This window comes from Brachionichthys hirsutus, chromosome 3 (assembly GCF_040956055.1).
Source record: "Brachionichthys hirsutus isolate HB-005 chromosome 3, CSIRO-AGI_Bhir_v1, whole genome shotgun sequence".
NCBI classification, from domain to species: Eukaryota; Metazoa; Chordata; class Actinopteri; order Lophiiformes; family Brachionichthyidae; genus Brachionichthys; species Brachionichthys hirsutus.
In genome coordinates, this window is record NC_090899.1 from 15,398,767 (window position 1) to 15,412,013 (window position 13,247).

At 51.4% G+C, this 13,247-nt stretch overlaps 1 protein-coding gene across 1 annotated transcript; it reads right to left on the reverse strand.

The window, feature by feature from the left end:
- Window positions 1–1,285: 1,285 nt before the first annotated feature.
- On the reverse strand, window positions 1,286–10,710 carry LOC137916548 (SNF-related serine/threonine-protein kinase). Its single transcript, XM_068759536.1, has 4 exons — window positions 10,122–10,710; window positions 9,246–9,387; window positions 3,756–3,968; window positions 1,286–1,424 (listed from the first exon to the last, which is right to left on the reverse strand). Exons 1-4 carry the CDS (start codon window positions 10,708–10,710, stop codon window positions 1,286–1,288), a joined length of 1,083 nt encoding a protein of 360 aa, XP_068615637.1.
- Between the last annotated feature and the right edge of the window lie 2,537 nt (window positions 10,711–13,247).

Consider the following 13,247-nt stretch of genomic DNA (forward strand, 5'->3'; position numbering starts at 1 on the left):
TGGGGGTCTGTAAGATGATCGCAGCTGCTGGCTGGGTCTGGAAGGAATTTTCCCGTCTGAAAGAAGTTTGAATTTGAAGAAGAATTTGCAAAATACGGGTTTTTCGCCTTCCTCCCTGATTCAGGTCAGATCCTGAATGTAATAACTCGGGTATTGATTTTGATTGTATTGATTCTTTTTATGATTGTTTTCTTATAGTTTAGTTCTAGTATAGTGTTTGAAGCATGTTTAGTTATCCCCGAATGTTTTGTAGTAACCATAGAGATAAGGATGTTACAGTATAAGTATTAGGCCATGTGAAATGAAAATTCCAGGAGGGAAATGTTAGAGTTATTGTTGTATTTTCATTGTTTCGTTGTAGAGCTTTTTTAAGATGGAGGTGACCACGAGTGTTTCTCTAGGTAGAGATCCCTTTGTCTCTAGGGGGCAGGGATCTATGTAAATACCTGGGACAACCTACTTTCACCGTGTGAATAAAAAGGCCGCGAGGTCTCGGGGGAGAGGTCTTTTGGTCGCAGCCGCTGGGCGAGCAAGGTCCCTCCTTACCGGTAAAGTATCGAAGTTTGTCTGCCTGATTCATTTTGTGTGCGTTTAATTATTTCTTACACAGTGTGTCGGGGAATAACCCCTACAGATAGCCAATCAGATCACGATTTGGCGACAGTACCGCCTTCTAGCTGGCCTCACGTTGAACGTGACATTTACGCGTCCTGTGATTGGATACCAGTCGTCCTTTTCCCTCACTACACACTTCTATCTCCACTCCACGGTTTCACACACACACACACACACACACACACACACACACACACACACACACACACACACACCTACACACACACACACACAATGAGCTACCTAAACTGTCTTTCTTATATTAAACTGAAATTTCGCTATTTAGTGTACACAATTGTTAAAGCTTTCCTATTCTTGGTGGATTTATTCAAACTTTTTGGACAAATTATTTGAAATCCCCTTTTATTTGTAAGTTTGACAGTACCGCGTATAGTGATAAGTTTTAATTGCTGATGCAGGTTTATTGATTTTTAAATGCTCCGGAAAATAGCCCGTGTTGTACACGATTGAGGTGATGCCACACCAAATACTGCGAAGTGTGTTTCTGTACATCATTTCTGCAGCCGTGGTACTATGAGGGGTATATATTCAAGAATACATCACCGAATGCCGAGGAGTGAAGTGCACGGCCCGCCACTGCCTGGGCGTGTGCTCGGTTACCATGGCAGCGTGCAGCTGTGCGCGTGGCTGCTGTGACCTGCGCTGTTCTTTACCTGAATTGTGCCTTGATGTTGCTGGGGCTGGAGGAGCGGGTGGGAACGTCCTTTTCCTGCTTCTCCCGGAGGATCCGTTCTGCTAGCAGGTAGTACGTGGCTGTTATGTGGTTGTATTTGTTGGTCTCCAACGCTCTGGAAGGACACAGGTATAGTTTATGAGGAACATTGAATACGAGTAAAGAACATATTATCTATTTAATTACTATTGGGTGGCAGTGGCTTAGTGAGTTGGGAACTGGAGAGTCAACGGTTCAATTCCCGGCCCAGAAGACAATACGGCGTGAGGACTGCTGACTGGAGAGGGGCCAGTCTACCTCCAGGGCGCTGCCCAGGTAAACACAAGGAGCATCGGAGGAAACCGTCCAGACTTAGGGTCCTAAAAGAAAAGCTCATCTATTGGTAAAGTCAGTCAATAAGTAACAGGACGCCTTCTTTAAGCAACAGGACGCCTTCTTTAAGGAACGGGACACCTTTAGGGAACGGGACACCTTCTTTAAGGAACAGGACACCTTCTTTAAGGAATGGGACACCTTTAAGGAACAGGACACCTTCTTTAAGGAACGGGACACCTTTAAGGAACAGGACGCCTTCTTTAAGTAACAGGACACCTTCTTTAAGGAACGGGACACCTTTAGGGAACGGGACACCTTCTTTAAGGAACAGGACACCTTCTTTAAGGAACGGGACACCTTCTTTAAGGAACGGGACACCTTCTTTAAGGAACGGGACACCTTCTTTAAGGAACAGGACGCCTTCTTTAAGGAACAGGACACCTTTAAGGAACAGGACGCCTTCTTTAAGGAACAAGACACCTTCTTTAAGGAACAGGACACCTTTAAGTAACAGGACGCCTTCTTTAAGGAACAGGACACCACCTTTAAGGAACAGGACACCACCTTTAAGGAACAGGACACCTTCTTTAAGGAACAGGACACCTTTAAGTAACAGGAAACCTTCTTGAAGTAACAGGAAACCTTCTTGAAGTAACGGGACACCTTTAAGTAACGGGACGCCTTCTTTAAGTAACAGGACGCCTTCTTTAAGGAACAGGACGCCTTCTTTAAGGAACAGGACACCTTTAAGTAACAGGACACCTTTAAGTAACAGGACACCTTCTTTAAGGAACGGGACACCTTCTTTAAGTAACGGGACACCTTTAAGTAACAGGACACCTTTAAGTAACAGGACGCCTTCTTTAAGTAACAGGACGCCTTCTTTAAGTAACAGGACGCCTTCTTTAAGGAACAGGACGCCTTCTTTTAGGAACAGGACGCCTTCTTTAAGGAACAGGACGCCTTCTTTAAGGAACAGGACACCTTCTTTAAGGAACAGGACACCTTCTTTAAGGAACAGGACACCTTCTTTAAGGAACAGGACACCTTCTTTAAGTAACAGGACGCCTTCTTTAAGTAACAGGACGCCTTCTTTAAGGAACAGGACACCTTCTTTAAGGAACAGGACGCCTTCTTTAAGGAACAGGACACCTTCTTTAAGGAACAGGACACCTTTAAGTAACAGGACGCCTTCTTTAAGTAACAGGACGCCTTCTTTAAGGAACAGGACACCTTCTTTAAGGAACAGGACACCTTCTTTAAGTAACAGGACGCCTTCTTTAAGTAACAGGACGCCTTCTTTAAGTAACAGGACGCCTTCTTTAAGTAACAGGACGCCTTCTTTCAGTAACGGGACACCTTTAAGTAACAGGACACCTTTAAGTAACAGGACACCTTCTTTAAGGAACAGGACACCTTATTTAAGTAACAGGACACCTTCTTTCAAGCAAGCAAGACAATCCAACATTGGATGGAGTTTTGAAAAGAGACAATGCATGATTCCACCGACTGCTGCAAAACGACCAACGTTACAGACCTCAGGAAGAGGAGCTTCAGAATGGTGAACGACAACATGCTGGTTGGGAGCAGAAGAACTTCTCCTCCTCCTCTAACTCACCTCCTACCTGTGGAGCAGAAGAACTTCTCCTTCTCCTCTAGAACACTCTGCACCAACTCTTCCTTCCTCTTTCCTCTCCTCTGTTATAAACAACTTGAATCCTGCTCCTCAGCTTCTAGCCTTGCTTCCTTTCCTCCTGGCCTCCTGGACACACATCAACCTTCCTCCTCCTCCTCCTCCTCATGTCCACCGGCTCTCTAGCTTTCCCCGTCATCGTCCCTAAATTCAGAGTCTCTACTCTGTCCTAAACTCTTCCTTTCCCTCTTCTCTCGCTGTTGATGCACTCGTCTTCCTCCTCTTCCTCGTCTCTATCTTTGACCCACAGTAATCCAGTGTCCAGCAGGAGGGTGTGACCAAAAATGGTCGTCATTATTGAAGGCTGTCAAATCGTATCTTACTGCATTTTTGGTGTTCAGGCCGGCGTTCAGGCTGAAGCAGTTTATTATGTTAGGAGTGTTTAGATGCTCAACATGAAGGGAAAGAAGTCCAACAAGAACATGCAGCACAACTTACTCAACTATGGCCTCTCGGTCTGCGATGTCTCCGAGGACCATGCGCTGGATGATGCTGCCGTGTTCCTCCTCTGAGAGGTTTTTATGGGACACCAGTGGAGTGCTGAACTTGGTCGCTGGGGACGGGTCAACGCCCCGCAGCCAGGCATGGCTCTCGATCTCCTCCAATGAAGCGCGTTGCTTTGGATCCCTCTGAAGCATACGGTCGATCAGACTGAAATCAGGGACGGGACAAGAGAGGGGATAGGGACAGATGATTACGAAGAATCGGCATCTGAAAGTTAACATCAGTGGAACATCTGAGGAAAGGACAGGAGGCGGAGCTCAAAGTGGAGGAGATGAAGATGCTGAGGTTCTCCTTGGGAGGGACCAGGTTGGACAGGATTAGAAATGAGACAATAAGAGGGACAGTGAAGGTTAGACGTTTTGGAGACAAGGTCAGAGACCAGACTTTGATGGTTTGGACATGTCCACCTACTAACCCGAATAGATACAGATAAAATAGTCCATGCTTTTGTGACTTCCAGACTGGACTACTGCAACTCCTTACTGTCCGGCTGCCCAAAAAGGTCTATTAAACATCTACAGCTAATCCAGAATGCAGCAGCTCGTGTTCTAACAGGAACCAGACTGAGAGAACACATTTCCCCTGTTCTGGCGTCTCTGCATTGGCTTCCTGTTAGGGAACGGATTGAATATAGAATCCTTCTACTCACTTTTAAAGCCCTCACTGGCCAGGCCCCTCCTTACCTTACAGAGATGATTATCCCGTATTGCCCCACTAGAACCCTGCGGTCCCAAAATGCTGGCCTGCTCGTGGTTCCAAAAATTTCCAAGAGCAGACAGGGGGGCGGAGCTTTCAGTTATCAAGCTCCTTTATTGTGGAATCGGCTCCCTGATTGGTTCGTGAGACAGACACCATCTCTATGTTCAAGAGTAGATTAAAGACTTTCCTTTTTAACAAAGCTTATAGGTAATCAATACAGTAATCAATATAATCAATATGCTGTCATTAGGCAGCACTGGTAGCTTAACATCATGACACACTGAGCTCCTCCCCCTTTATCTGATTATTTATGTTATAAATATATGTCAGTAATCTCTCTCTCTTCCTGTAGTCTTGTTCTCTCTCTCCCTCTGTTTGTCCCTCTCTCTCTTTCAGGTCCTTCTGTCCGTGGTGCTGCAGAACCTGGACCTGTGTCCCTCACCGCTGATGTCCACGTCGCTAGCATTAGCATTTATAGCTTTATATCACTAGCATTAGCTCTCTCTCTCTCTCTCGTGTAAATAAGTATTCTAAATGAGTGTTCCTGCTTGGGGTTGGCTCAAGCTGTAATATTGTGTGTGTGTAAATCCTCATTGAATAAAGTCAGAGCCGCCTCGTGACTGAACGCTAGCAATGAAGGCTTGTGTGGATGGGTGGCCCGTTCACAGGGCAGGTTTTGGTAAAGGCTGGATTGAATCCAACTCTGGAGGTTGTTGGTTCAGAGCCATAGATTGTGTCATTGATGCTTTCAGTTCAGTTAATTCAATCCAAGTCGCTGGAACACTCAAGACGTCACTAGATTACTGTCCTTTTAAAATGTCCCAGAAAACGATGCAAGCGAATCGAATCGTATCGTGAGATTAGTGTATCGCTACAGCCAGAGTCCACAATGTGTGTGTGTGTGTGTGTGTGTGTGTGTTCCTCGCCAGCTCCGGCTGAACGAGCTGAAATCACACACACACACACACACACACACACACACACACACGCCCCATTACATAGTTCAGATCTGTATGATATTTGTCTTGGTGGTGACTCTCCGCCTTTTGCTACCATTTCTGGGAGAGCAAGACAGAAAAGAGGGACGCTGTCCTGCAGCATCTGTTTGAGACAGAAAAGAGGGACGCTGTCCTGCAGCATCTGTTTGAGACAGAAATGAGGGACGCTGTCCTGCAGCATCTGTTTGAGACAGAAATGAGGGACGCCGTCCTGCAGCATCTGTTTGAGACAGAAATGAGGGACGCTGTCCTGCAGCATCTGTTTGAGACAGAAATGAGGGACGCTGTCCTGCAGCATCTGTTTGAGACAGAAATGAGGGACGCCGTCCTGCAGCATCTGTTTGAGACAGAAATGAGGGACGCTGTCCTGCAGCATCTGTTTGAGACAGAAATGAGGGACGCTGTCCTGCAGCATCTGTTTGAGACAGAAATGAGGGACGCCGTCCTGCAGCATCTGTTTGAGACAGAAATGAGGGACGCTGTCCTGCAGCATCTGTTTGAGACAGAAATGAGGGACGCTGTCCTGCAGCATCTGTTTGAGACAGAAATGAGGGACGCCGTCCTGCAGCATCTGTTTGAGACAGAAATGAGGGACGCTGTCCTGCAGCATCTGTTTGATATTTTGACCAAAGACTGGCTCAGATATTTCAGATAAATGTTTGGGAACTACGTTAAGTTGTGGAAAAAGGGCAGAATACGGGACCTTTAAGGCAGTGGTCCCCAACCACCGGTCCGTGGCCCGGTACCGGTCCGTGAGGCATTTGTTACCGGGCCTCACAGAAAGAATAACTAATTTATACAATTTCCGTTGCATCGATTATTAGCGTCTAAAAGGTGTTTTATTTTGAAAGGACCGGCTTTTCTCCAACGTAACATTCGCCTGTGGATTTTCACGGTTACTAAAAACAGACGTGAACCAGTGAAGATTAATAAAAACAAACGTCTTTGAAGAGCTTCTTTGTTAGTGAGAGAGTCCAACCGGTCCGTGGCAGCAAAAAAGTTTGGGACCACTGCTTCCAGGGACTGGTGTGAAAGCAAACTAAACTTTATACTGGGCCAACAGCCGGGGCCAAAAGGGAATCTCAAAGTGCGATGCGGGATCATTTTTCAGATAATGATCTGGTCAAAAGATAAACGTCAGAGTCAGCGTGCAACGAAGCCCTCGCGTTGCACACAGCTGCTGCAGCTTAGCGCTTGGAGCTCCTTCACTGGGAGCAGATCAGCATTCATTTCCTGCGTCTAAAAATACTCCGCTGTACAGAGACGAGCACGTCACGCACAGCGGCTGCAGCATCAACGCTCAGCCCTGAACGCTAGTCCGTCTCATCCGCAGTAACAGAACGCCGTCTAACACTCGCCTCGTCGTAAATATCCTGCAGAACACTGAAGACATGAAGCCCAGGTCGGCGGACATAAAAGCCTGACCCTAAAAATGGCTGGCAGGCTTTCAGGTTCCGTCAGCTACAAAATCGTTTCGCTTTGATGTGTGGGAACGAATCGGTGCAGCTCCGGCCTCACCTCATGTGCAATCTGGAATGGGCTTAACTGGAACATTTCATACAGCAAAGAGGACCGTTCTGATAAGAGGCACCCTGATACGTACAGCACATTAGATTAAAACCCAGACACTCCAACGCTCTGATATTCTACCTGTGCAGGTATTCAAATCCACAAACAGAATTCCAGTTGAATGCATGAATGGATGAATGAGCATCGACAGCAACACAAATGTTCTCGCGTGCAGACTTCTGCGTTTCTTTTTGATTTAACTCACCTTGGCACAATGAATTATGCAATCTATAACACGTTTATTAACGCTGTATAAATGTACACCAACTTTCAAAGCTTTGGGCTCTCAGAAATGTCCTCGTTTACGGGTTTTTCAATGATAACTTTTAACTACTCAGAAACACTCTCTACACTGCTAACGTGCTAAATGACTTCCAGCAGCAACATCTGCATCGGCGGCGCTGTGACTGGTTCAGCAGCCCGTGGGTGAATGTGTGACTGGTTCAGCAGCCCGTGGGTGAATGTGTGACTGGTTCAGCAGCCCGTGGGTGAATGTGTGATTGGTTCAGCAGCCTCTGGGGTGAATGTGTGACTGGTTCAGCAGCCTCTGGGTGAATGTGTGACTGGTTCAGCAGCCCGTGGGTGAATGTGTGACTGGTTCAGCAGCCCGTGGGTGAATGTGTGATCGGTTCAGCAGCCCGTGGGTGAATGTGTGACTGGTTCAGCAGCCCGCGGGTGAATGTGTGACTGGTTCAGCAGCCCGCGGGTGAATGTGTGACTGGTTCAGCAGCCCGCGGGTGAATGTGTGACTGGTTCAGCAGCCCGCGGGTGAATGTGTGACTGGTTCAGCAGCCCGTGGGTGAATGTGTGACTGGTTCAGCAGCCCGTGGGTGAATGTGTGACTGGTTCAGCAGCCCGCGGGTGAATGTGTGACTGGTTCAGCAGCCCGTGGGTGAATGTGTGACTGGTTCAGCAGCCCGTGGGTGAATGTGTGACTGGTTCAGCAGCCCCTCGGTGAATGTGTGACTGGTTCAGCAGCCCGTGGGTGAATGTGTGACTGGTTCAGCAGCCCGCGGGTGAATGTGTGACTGGTTCAGCAGCCCGTGGGTGAATGTGTGACTGGTTCAGCAGCCCCTCGGTGAATGTGCGACTGGTTCAGCAGCCCGTGGGTGAATGTGTGACTGGTTCAGCAGCCCGCGGGTGAATGTGTGACTGGTTCAGCAGCCCGTGGGTGAATGTGTGACTGGTTCAGCAGCCCGTGGGTGAATGTGTGACTGGTTCAGCAGCCCGTGGGTGAATGTGTGACTGGTTCAGCAGCCCGCGGGTGAATGTGTGACTGGTTCAGCAGCCCGCGGGTGAATGTGTGACTGGTTCAGCAGCCCGCGGGTGAATGTGTGACTGGTTCAGCAGCCCGTGGGTGAATGTGTGACTGGTTCAGCAGCCCGCGGGTGAATGTGTGACTGGTTCAGCAGCCCGTGGGTGAATGTGTGACTGGTTCAGCAGCCCGCGGGTGAATGTGTGACTGGTTCAGCAGCCCGCGGGTGAATGTGTGACTGGTTCAGCAGCCCGTGGGTGAATGTGTGACTGGTTCAGCAGCCCGCGGGTGAATGTGTGACTGGTTCAGCAGCCCGTGGGTGAATGTGTGACTGGTTCAGCAGCCCGTGGGTGAATGTGTGACTGGTTCAGCAGCCCGCGGGTGAATGTGTGACTGGTTCAGCAGCCCGTGGGTGAATGTGTGACTGGTTCAGCAGCCCGCGGGTGAATGTGTGACTGGTTCAGCAGCCCGTGGGTGAATGTGTGACTGGTTCAGCAGCCCGTGGGTGAATGTGTGACTGGTTCAGCAGCCCGCGGGTGAATGTGTGACTGGTTCAGCAGCCCGTGGGTGAATGTGTGACTGGTTCAGCAGCCTGTGAGTGAATGTGTGACTGGTTCAGCAGCCCGTGGGTGAATGCGTGACTGGTTCAGCAGCCCGTGGGTGAATGCGTGACTGGTTCAGCAGCCCGTGGGTGAATGTGTGACTGGTTTAGCAGCCCGTGGGTGAATGTGTGACTGGTTCAGCAGCCCGTGGGTGAATGTGTGACTGGTTCAGCAGCCCGTGGGTGAATGTGTGACTGGTTCAGCAGCCCGTGGGTGAATGTGTGACTGGTTCAGCAGCCCGTGGGTGAATGTGTGACTGGTTCAGCAGCCCGCGGGTGAATGCTGTGTGAGCATCACTTACTCTTTGCAGGCGCCAGAGACGTGGGCTGGAACCGCGTATTTACAGTCCATGATCATGGTGAGGGTCTCGCTGTCATTAGCCTCCTGGAAAGGGGGCTGGCCACACACCAGCATGAACAAGATCACTCCAAGGCTCCAAATGTCTAGGGGGGGGGGGGGGGGGGGGCAAGCAGAAACAGTCAGTGTCCGGGTGATGCTGGGCTAATGCAGGAGACGAGAAGCAGAACAACCGAGACGTGAATCTGGCTCCAGCATTCCTGCAGAGCGGACGAGCTGAGGCTGAGCTGGAGTAAAACCTGTTGCTGGTACCAGGTGAGCTGGGCTCGAGGCCCTGGGGGGACACGGGGACACGGGGACGTAAGGAAGGGAGACGGGGCCTCGGGGCCCTGGGGGGACACGGGGAGGTAAGGAAGGGAGGTGCAGAACACCATCAGGGAATGCCGTCTAGCCGCCTCAACACATTCCTGCAGTTTCCTGGCTCCCCGTTTCACAGTTTCAACGTTACCAACACTCAAAGTCAGTTTTACAACTTCAGCATGGAAACGTCTACCAACAGCAAAACGACCAGAAGGTCAGTCTGTGTGTTCAAGTGCTAGCTGCACCTCGAGAGGAGTAAACCGTCAGTGCACACGCACACTCACACACACACACACACGCACACACACTCACACACACACACACACATACACACACACACACACACACACACACGTGTGTGTGGATCACTCATCGAGATCCATCCAGAAGCTCTCGAGTTACGCTTCAGACAAACGTCTGCATCAGGACGCATCGAGCTATGAGGGAGGTGAGGTCATCATCAGGGGACACTGCACCGATCACACAGCTGATCAATAATCACACTGGTAGTTTCACGTACCGACTGCCGGAGCGTCGTACTCGTCTCCCAGGAGTATCTCCGGCGCCGAGTACGCCAGAGAGCCGCAGCTCGTGGTGAGCTTCTTCCCCGGCTGGAACTTGTTGCTGAAGCCGAAGTCGGTGAGCTTGACCAGCCCCTGCTTCCGGAGGAACACCACGTTCTCCGGCTTCAGGTCCCGGTGCACCACGTGCAGCCGGTGGCAGTAGGCGATGGCGTGAACGATCTGGGCAAAGTAGTTCTTGGCCAGCTCCTCGCTCAGCCCGTCCTCGTGCTTCATGATGTAGTCGAACATGTCCCCCCCGTCGCCCAGCTCCAGGATCAGGTAGAGCTTGGTCTGGGTGTCGATCACCTCGTACAGGCGCACGATGTTGGGGTGCTGGACCAGCTTCATGCAGCGGACTTCCTGGAAGAGGTGTCCCGTTGCCACGGCGTCCAGCTTCGTCTTGTCGATCACCTTCACTGCAACCTTCTCCCCGGTGAAGACGTGGCGCGCCAGCTTGACCACGGCAAAATGGCCGCGGCCCAGAGTCTTGTCCAAGTCGTACAAGCCGGCGATCTTGCCGTCGTAGCCGCGCTTGAAGCCTGCCATAGCTGGGGGGGGCGGGTTGGTGGAGGGGGGGGCGGGTTGGTGGAGGGGGGGCCCCGTCGACTTTAGTTCATCTCAAGCTGCAGGGAGAACCCACGGCTCCAGATCCTGCATGAAAGATTCAGACGGACACAGAATGAAACACGAGTCCAACAACATCAAAGTTAAAGTTCGACACGAGTCCAACAGGAGCTGAAATAAAATGTCTTCACATCTCAACACGTCTTCACATGCCCCGTCCCCAACTCGAAGGGTCCGGACAGCAGGTAGGGCAACGATGCAAGGAATGATCAATCCGCTGGGCTCGGGTTAGCGTCCGTCCCCCGGGTCAGTGTCCGTCCCCCGGGTCAGCGTCCGTCCCCCGGGTCAGGGTCCGTCCCCCGGGTTAGCGTCCGTCCCCCGGGTTAGCGTCCGTCCCCCGGGTCAGTCCCCCGGGTCAGCGTCCGTCCCCCAGGTTAGTCCCCCAGGTCAGCGTCCGTCCCCCGGGTTAGCATCCATCCTCCCGGTTAGCGTCCATCCTCCGGGTCAGCGTCCGTCCCCCAGGTTAGTCCCCCAGGTCAGCGTCCGTCCCCCGGGTCAGTGTCCGTCCCCCAGGTTAGTCCCCCAGGTCAGCGTCCGTCCCCCGGGTTAGTCCCCCGGGTCAGTGTCCGTCCCCCAGGTTAGTCCCCCAGGTCAGCGTCCGTCCCCCGGGTTAGTCCCCCAGGTCAGCGTCCGTCCCCCGGGTTAGCGTCCATCCTCCCGGTTAGCGTCCGTCCCCCAAGTTAGTCCCCCAGGTCAGCGTCCGTCCCCCGGGTTAGTCCCCCAGGTCAGCGTCCGTCCCCCGGGTTAGTCCCCCATGTCAGCGTCCGTCCCCCGGGTCAGCGTCCGTCCCCTGGGTCAGCGTCCGTCCCCTGGGTTAGCGTCCGTCCCCTGGGTTAGCGTCCGTCCCCCGGGTCAGCGTCCCTCCTCCGGGTTAGCGTCCGTCCCCTGGGTTAGCGTCCGTCCCCCGGGTTAGCGTCCGTCCCCTGGGTTAACGTGTTAGCGTCCGGCCTCGTACTTCCGCGATGCAACAACAGAACAACACGTCTTCCACTAGTCGTGTGTTTAACAAGCTGTTCTCCGTCTCGGGCTAACCCAGGAGTCAGAGCGCACACGGGCCCAGCGGCACCACGAGCACGGTAGCGGGGCTAGCTCGTCTTCCATTGATTGATCAATGCTAGCTCAATGGCTCACGAGCATTTCCTGCATGCCGTCCTCTCCTCCATCCGGGGCTTTGTCTCTTTCTCTCGGCCGCCACTGTGAGCCTTATGACAGCCTACAGGTGAAACGAGCACACAGCGAGCTAGCATGTAGCGAGCTAGCATGGAGCGAGCTATCATGGAGCGAGCTAGCATGTAGCAAGCTAGCACGGAGCGAGCTAGCATGGAGCGAGCTATCATGGAGCGAGCTAGCATGTAGCAAGCTAGCACGGAGCGAGCTAGCACGGAGCGAGCTATCATGGAGCGAGCTAGCATGTAGCGAGCTAGCACGGAGCGAGCTAGCATGTAGCGAGCTAAAGTTGCACGGCTCACCTCTCCGGCCCCCCTCCATGAACGTAAAGCCGAGAGGACAGTCCGCTCCGCTCCGGTCCGGTTCGTCTCGTCCGGTGTCTCTAATCGATCTTATCCCAGATGAGGTGAACGCGGTGCTGCTTCTCTCCGGTGCCGGTGCCCGCCGTGCGTCCGTGCAGCGCGGCGCTGCATCGTTTGACCGGAACCGCTGCTTCCTCCCAGCCGAGGCTGCGGGTCATGCTGCATTCAAGACCGGCAAAGGGTCGAAGTTTCAACAACGTTCACGATTTGTCAACGACAACCGCACGAAGTGCCCGAGTCACGGAGCGTGTTTAGGGAACGCGACTCGTTCCCGCGACTCGTTCCCGCGACACGCAGAAGATACGATCCTCAGTCGGCGGCTGCGCCTTCACGGTTACGGTGAACAATAACGAAAAGGGGAATAGAGTAGTAGCATTATACTCACGAGCAGTACTGCGTACAGTACAGTACAAGGCATCCGAAATGTGAGAGAAGCCTGAAAATACATGTATTTATTATAAATACAAATGTACTTATAAAAGGACACCATGTATTTGTTATAAATACAAATGTACTTACAAAAGGACACCATGTGTTTTGACTCAGTAAAGCAGGAAAAGGACAGCTGTAATTAATAGCATTATGGGTAACAATAATATCAATAATAGTACTCATGAGTGTCACACAACATGAACGAATATTATTAGCCACTGAATGAGTGCAGAAACATAAAGGTTCTTCATGTAGTCGCAGTAAAACAGTAATCCTACCGCCGTAGAGATCATTCATTCATTCACTCATTCATTCATTCAAATCAACTTGACTTTAATAGCAACAATAAAACAGAACATTTGGAACAATGGAGTTCATCCTGGCGGCACGGTGGCGCAGTGGGTAGCACTGTTGACCACTCCAGCAGCTCCTGTGACCCCCAAGGCGGATAAACCGACTGAAGACGAGAACATGGATGGAGTTGATCCTTACGGTACT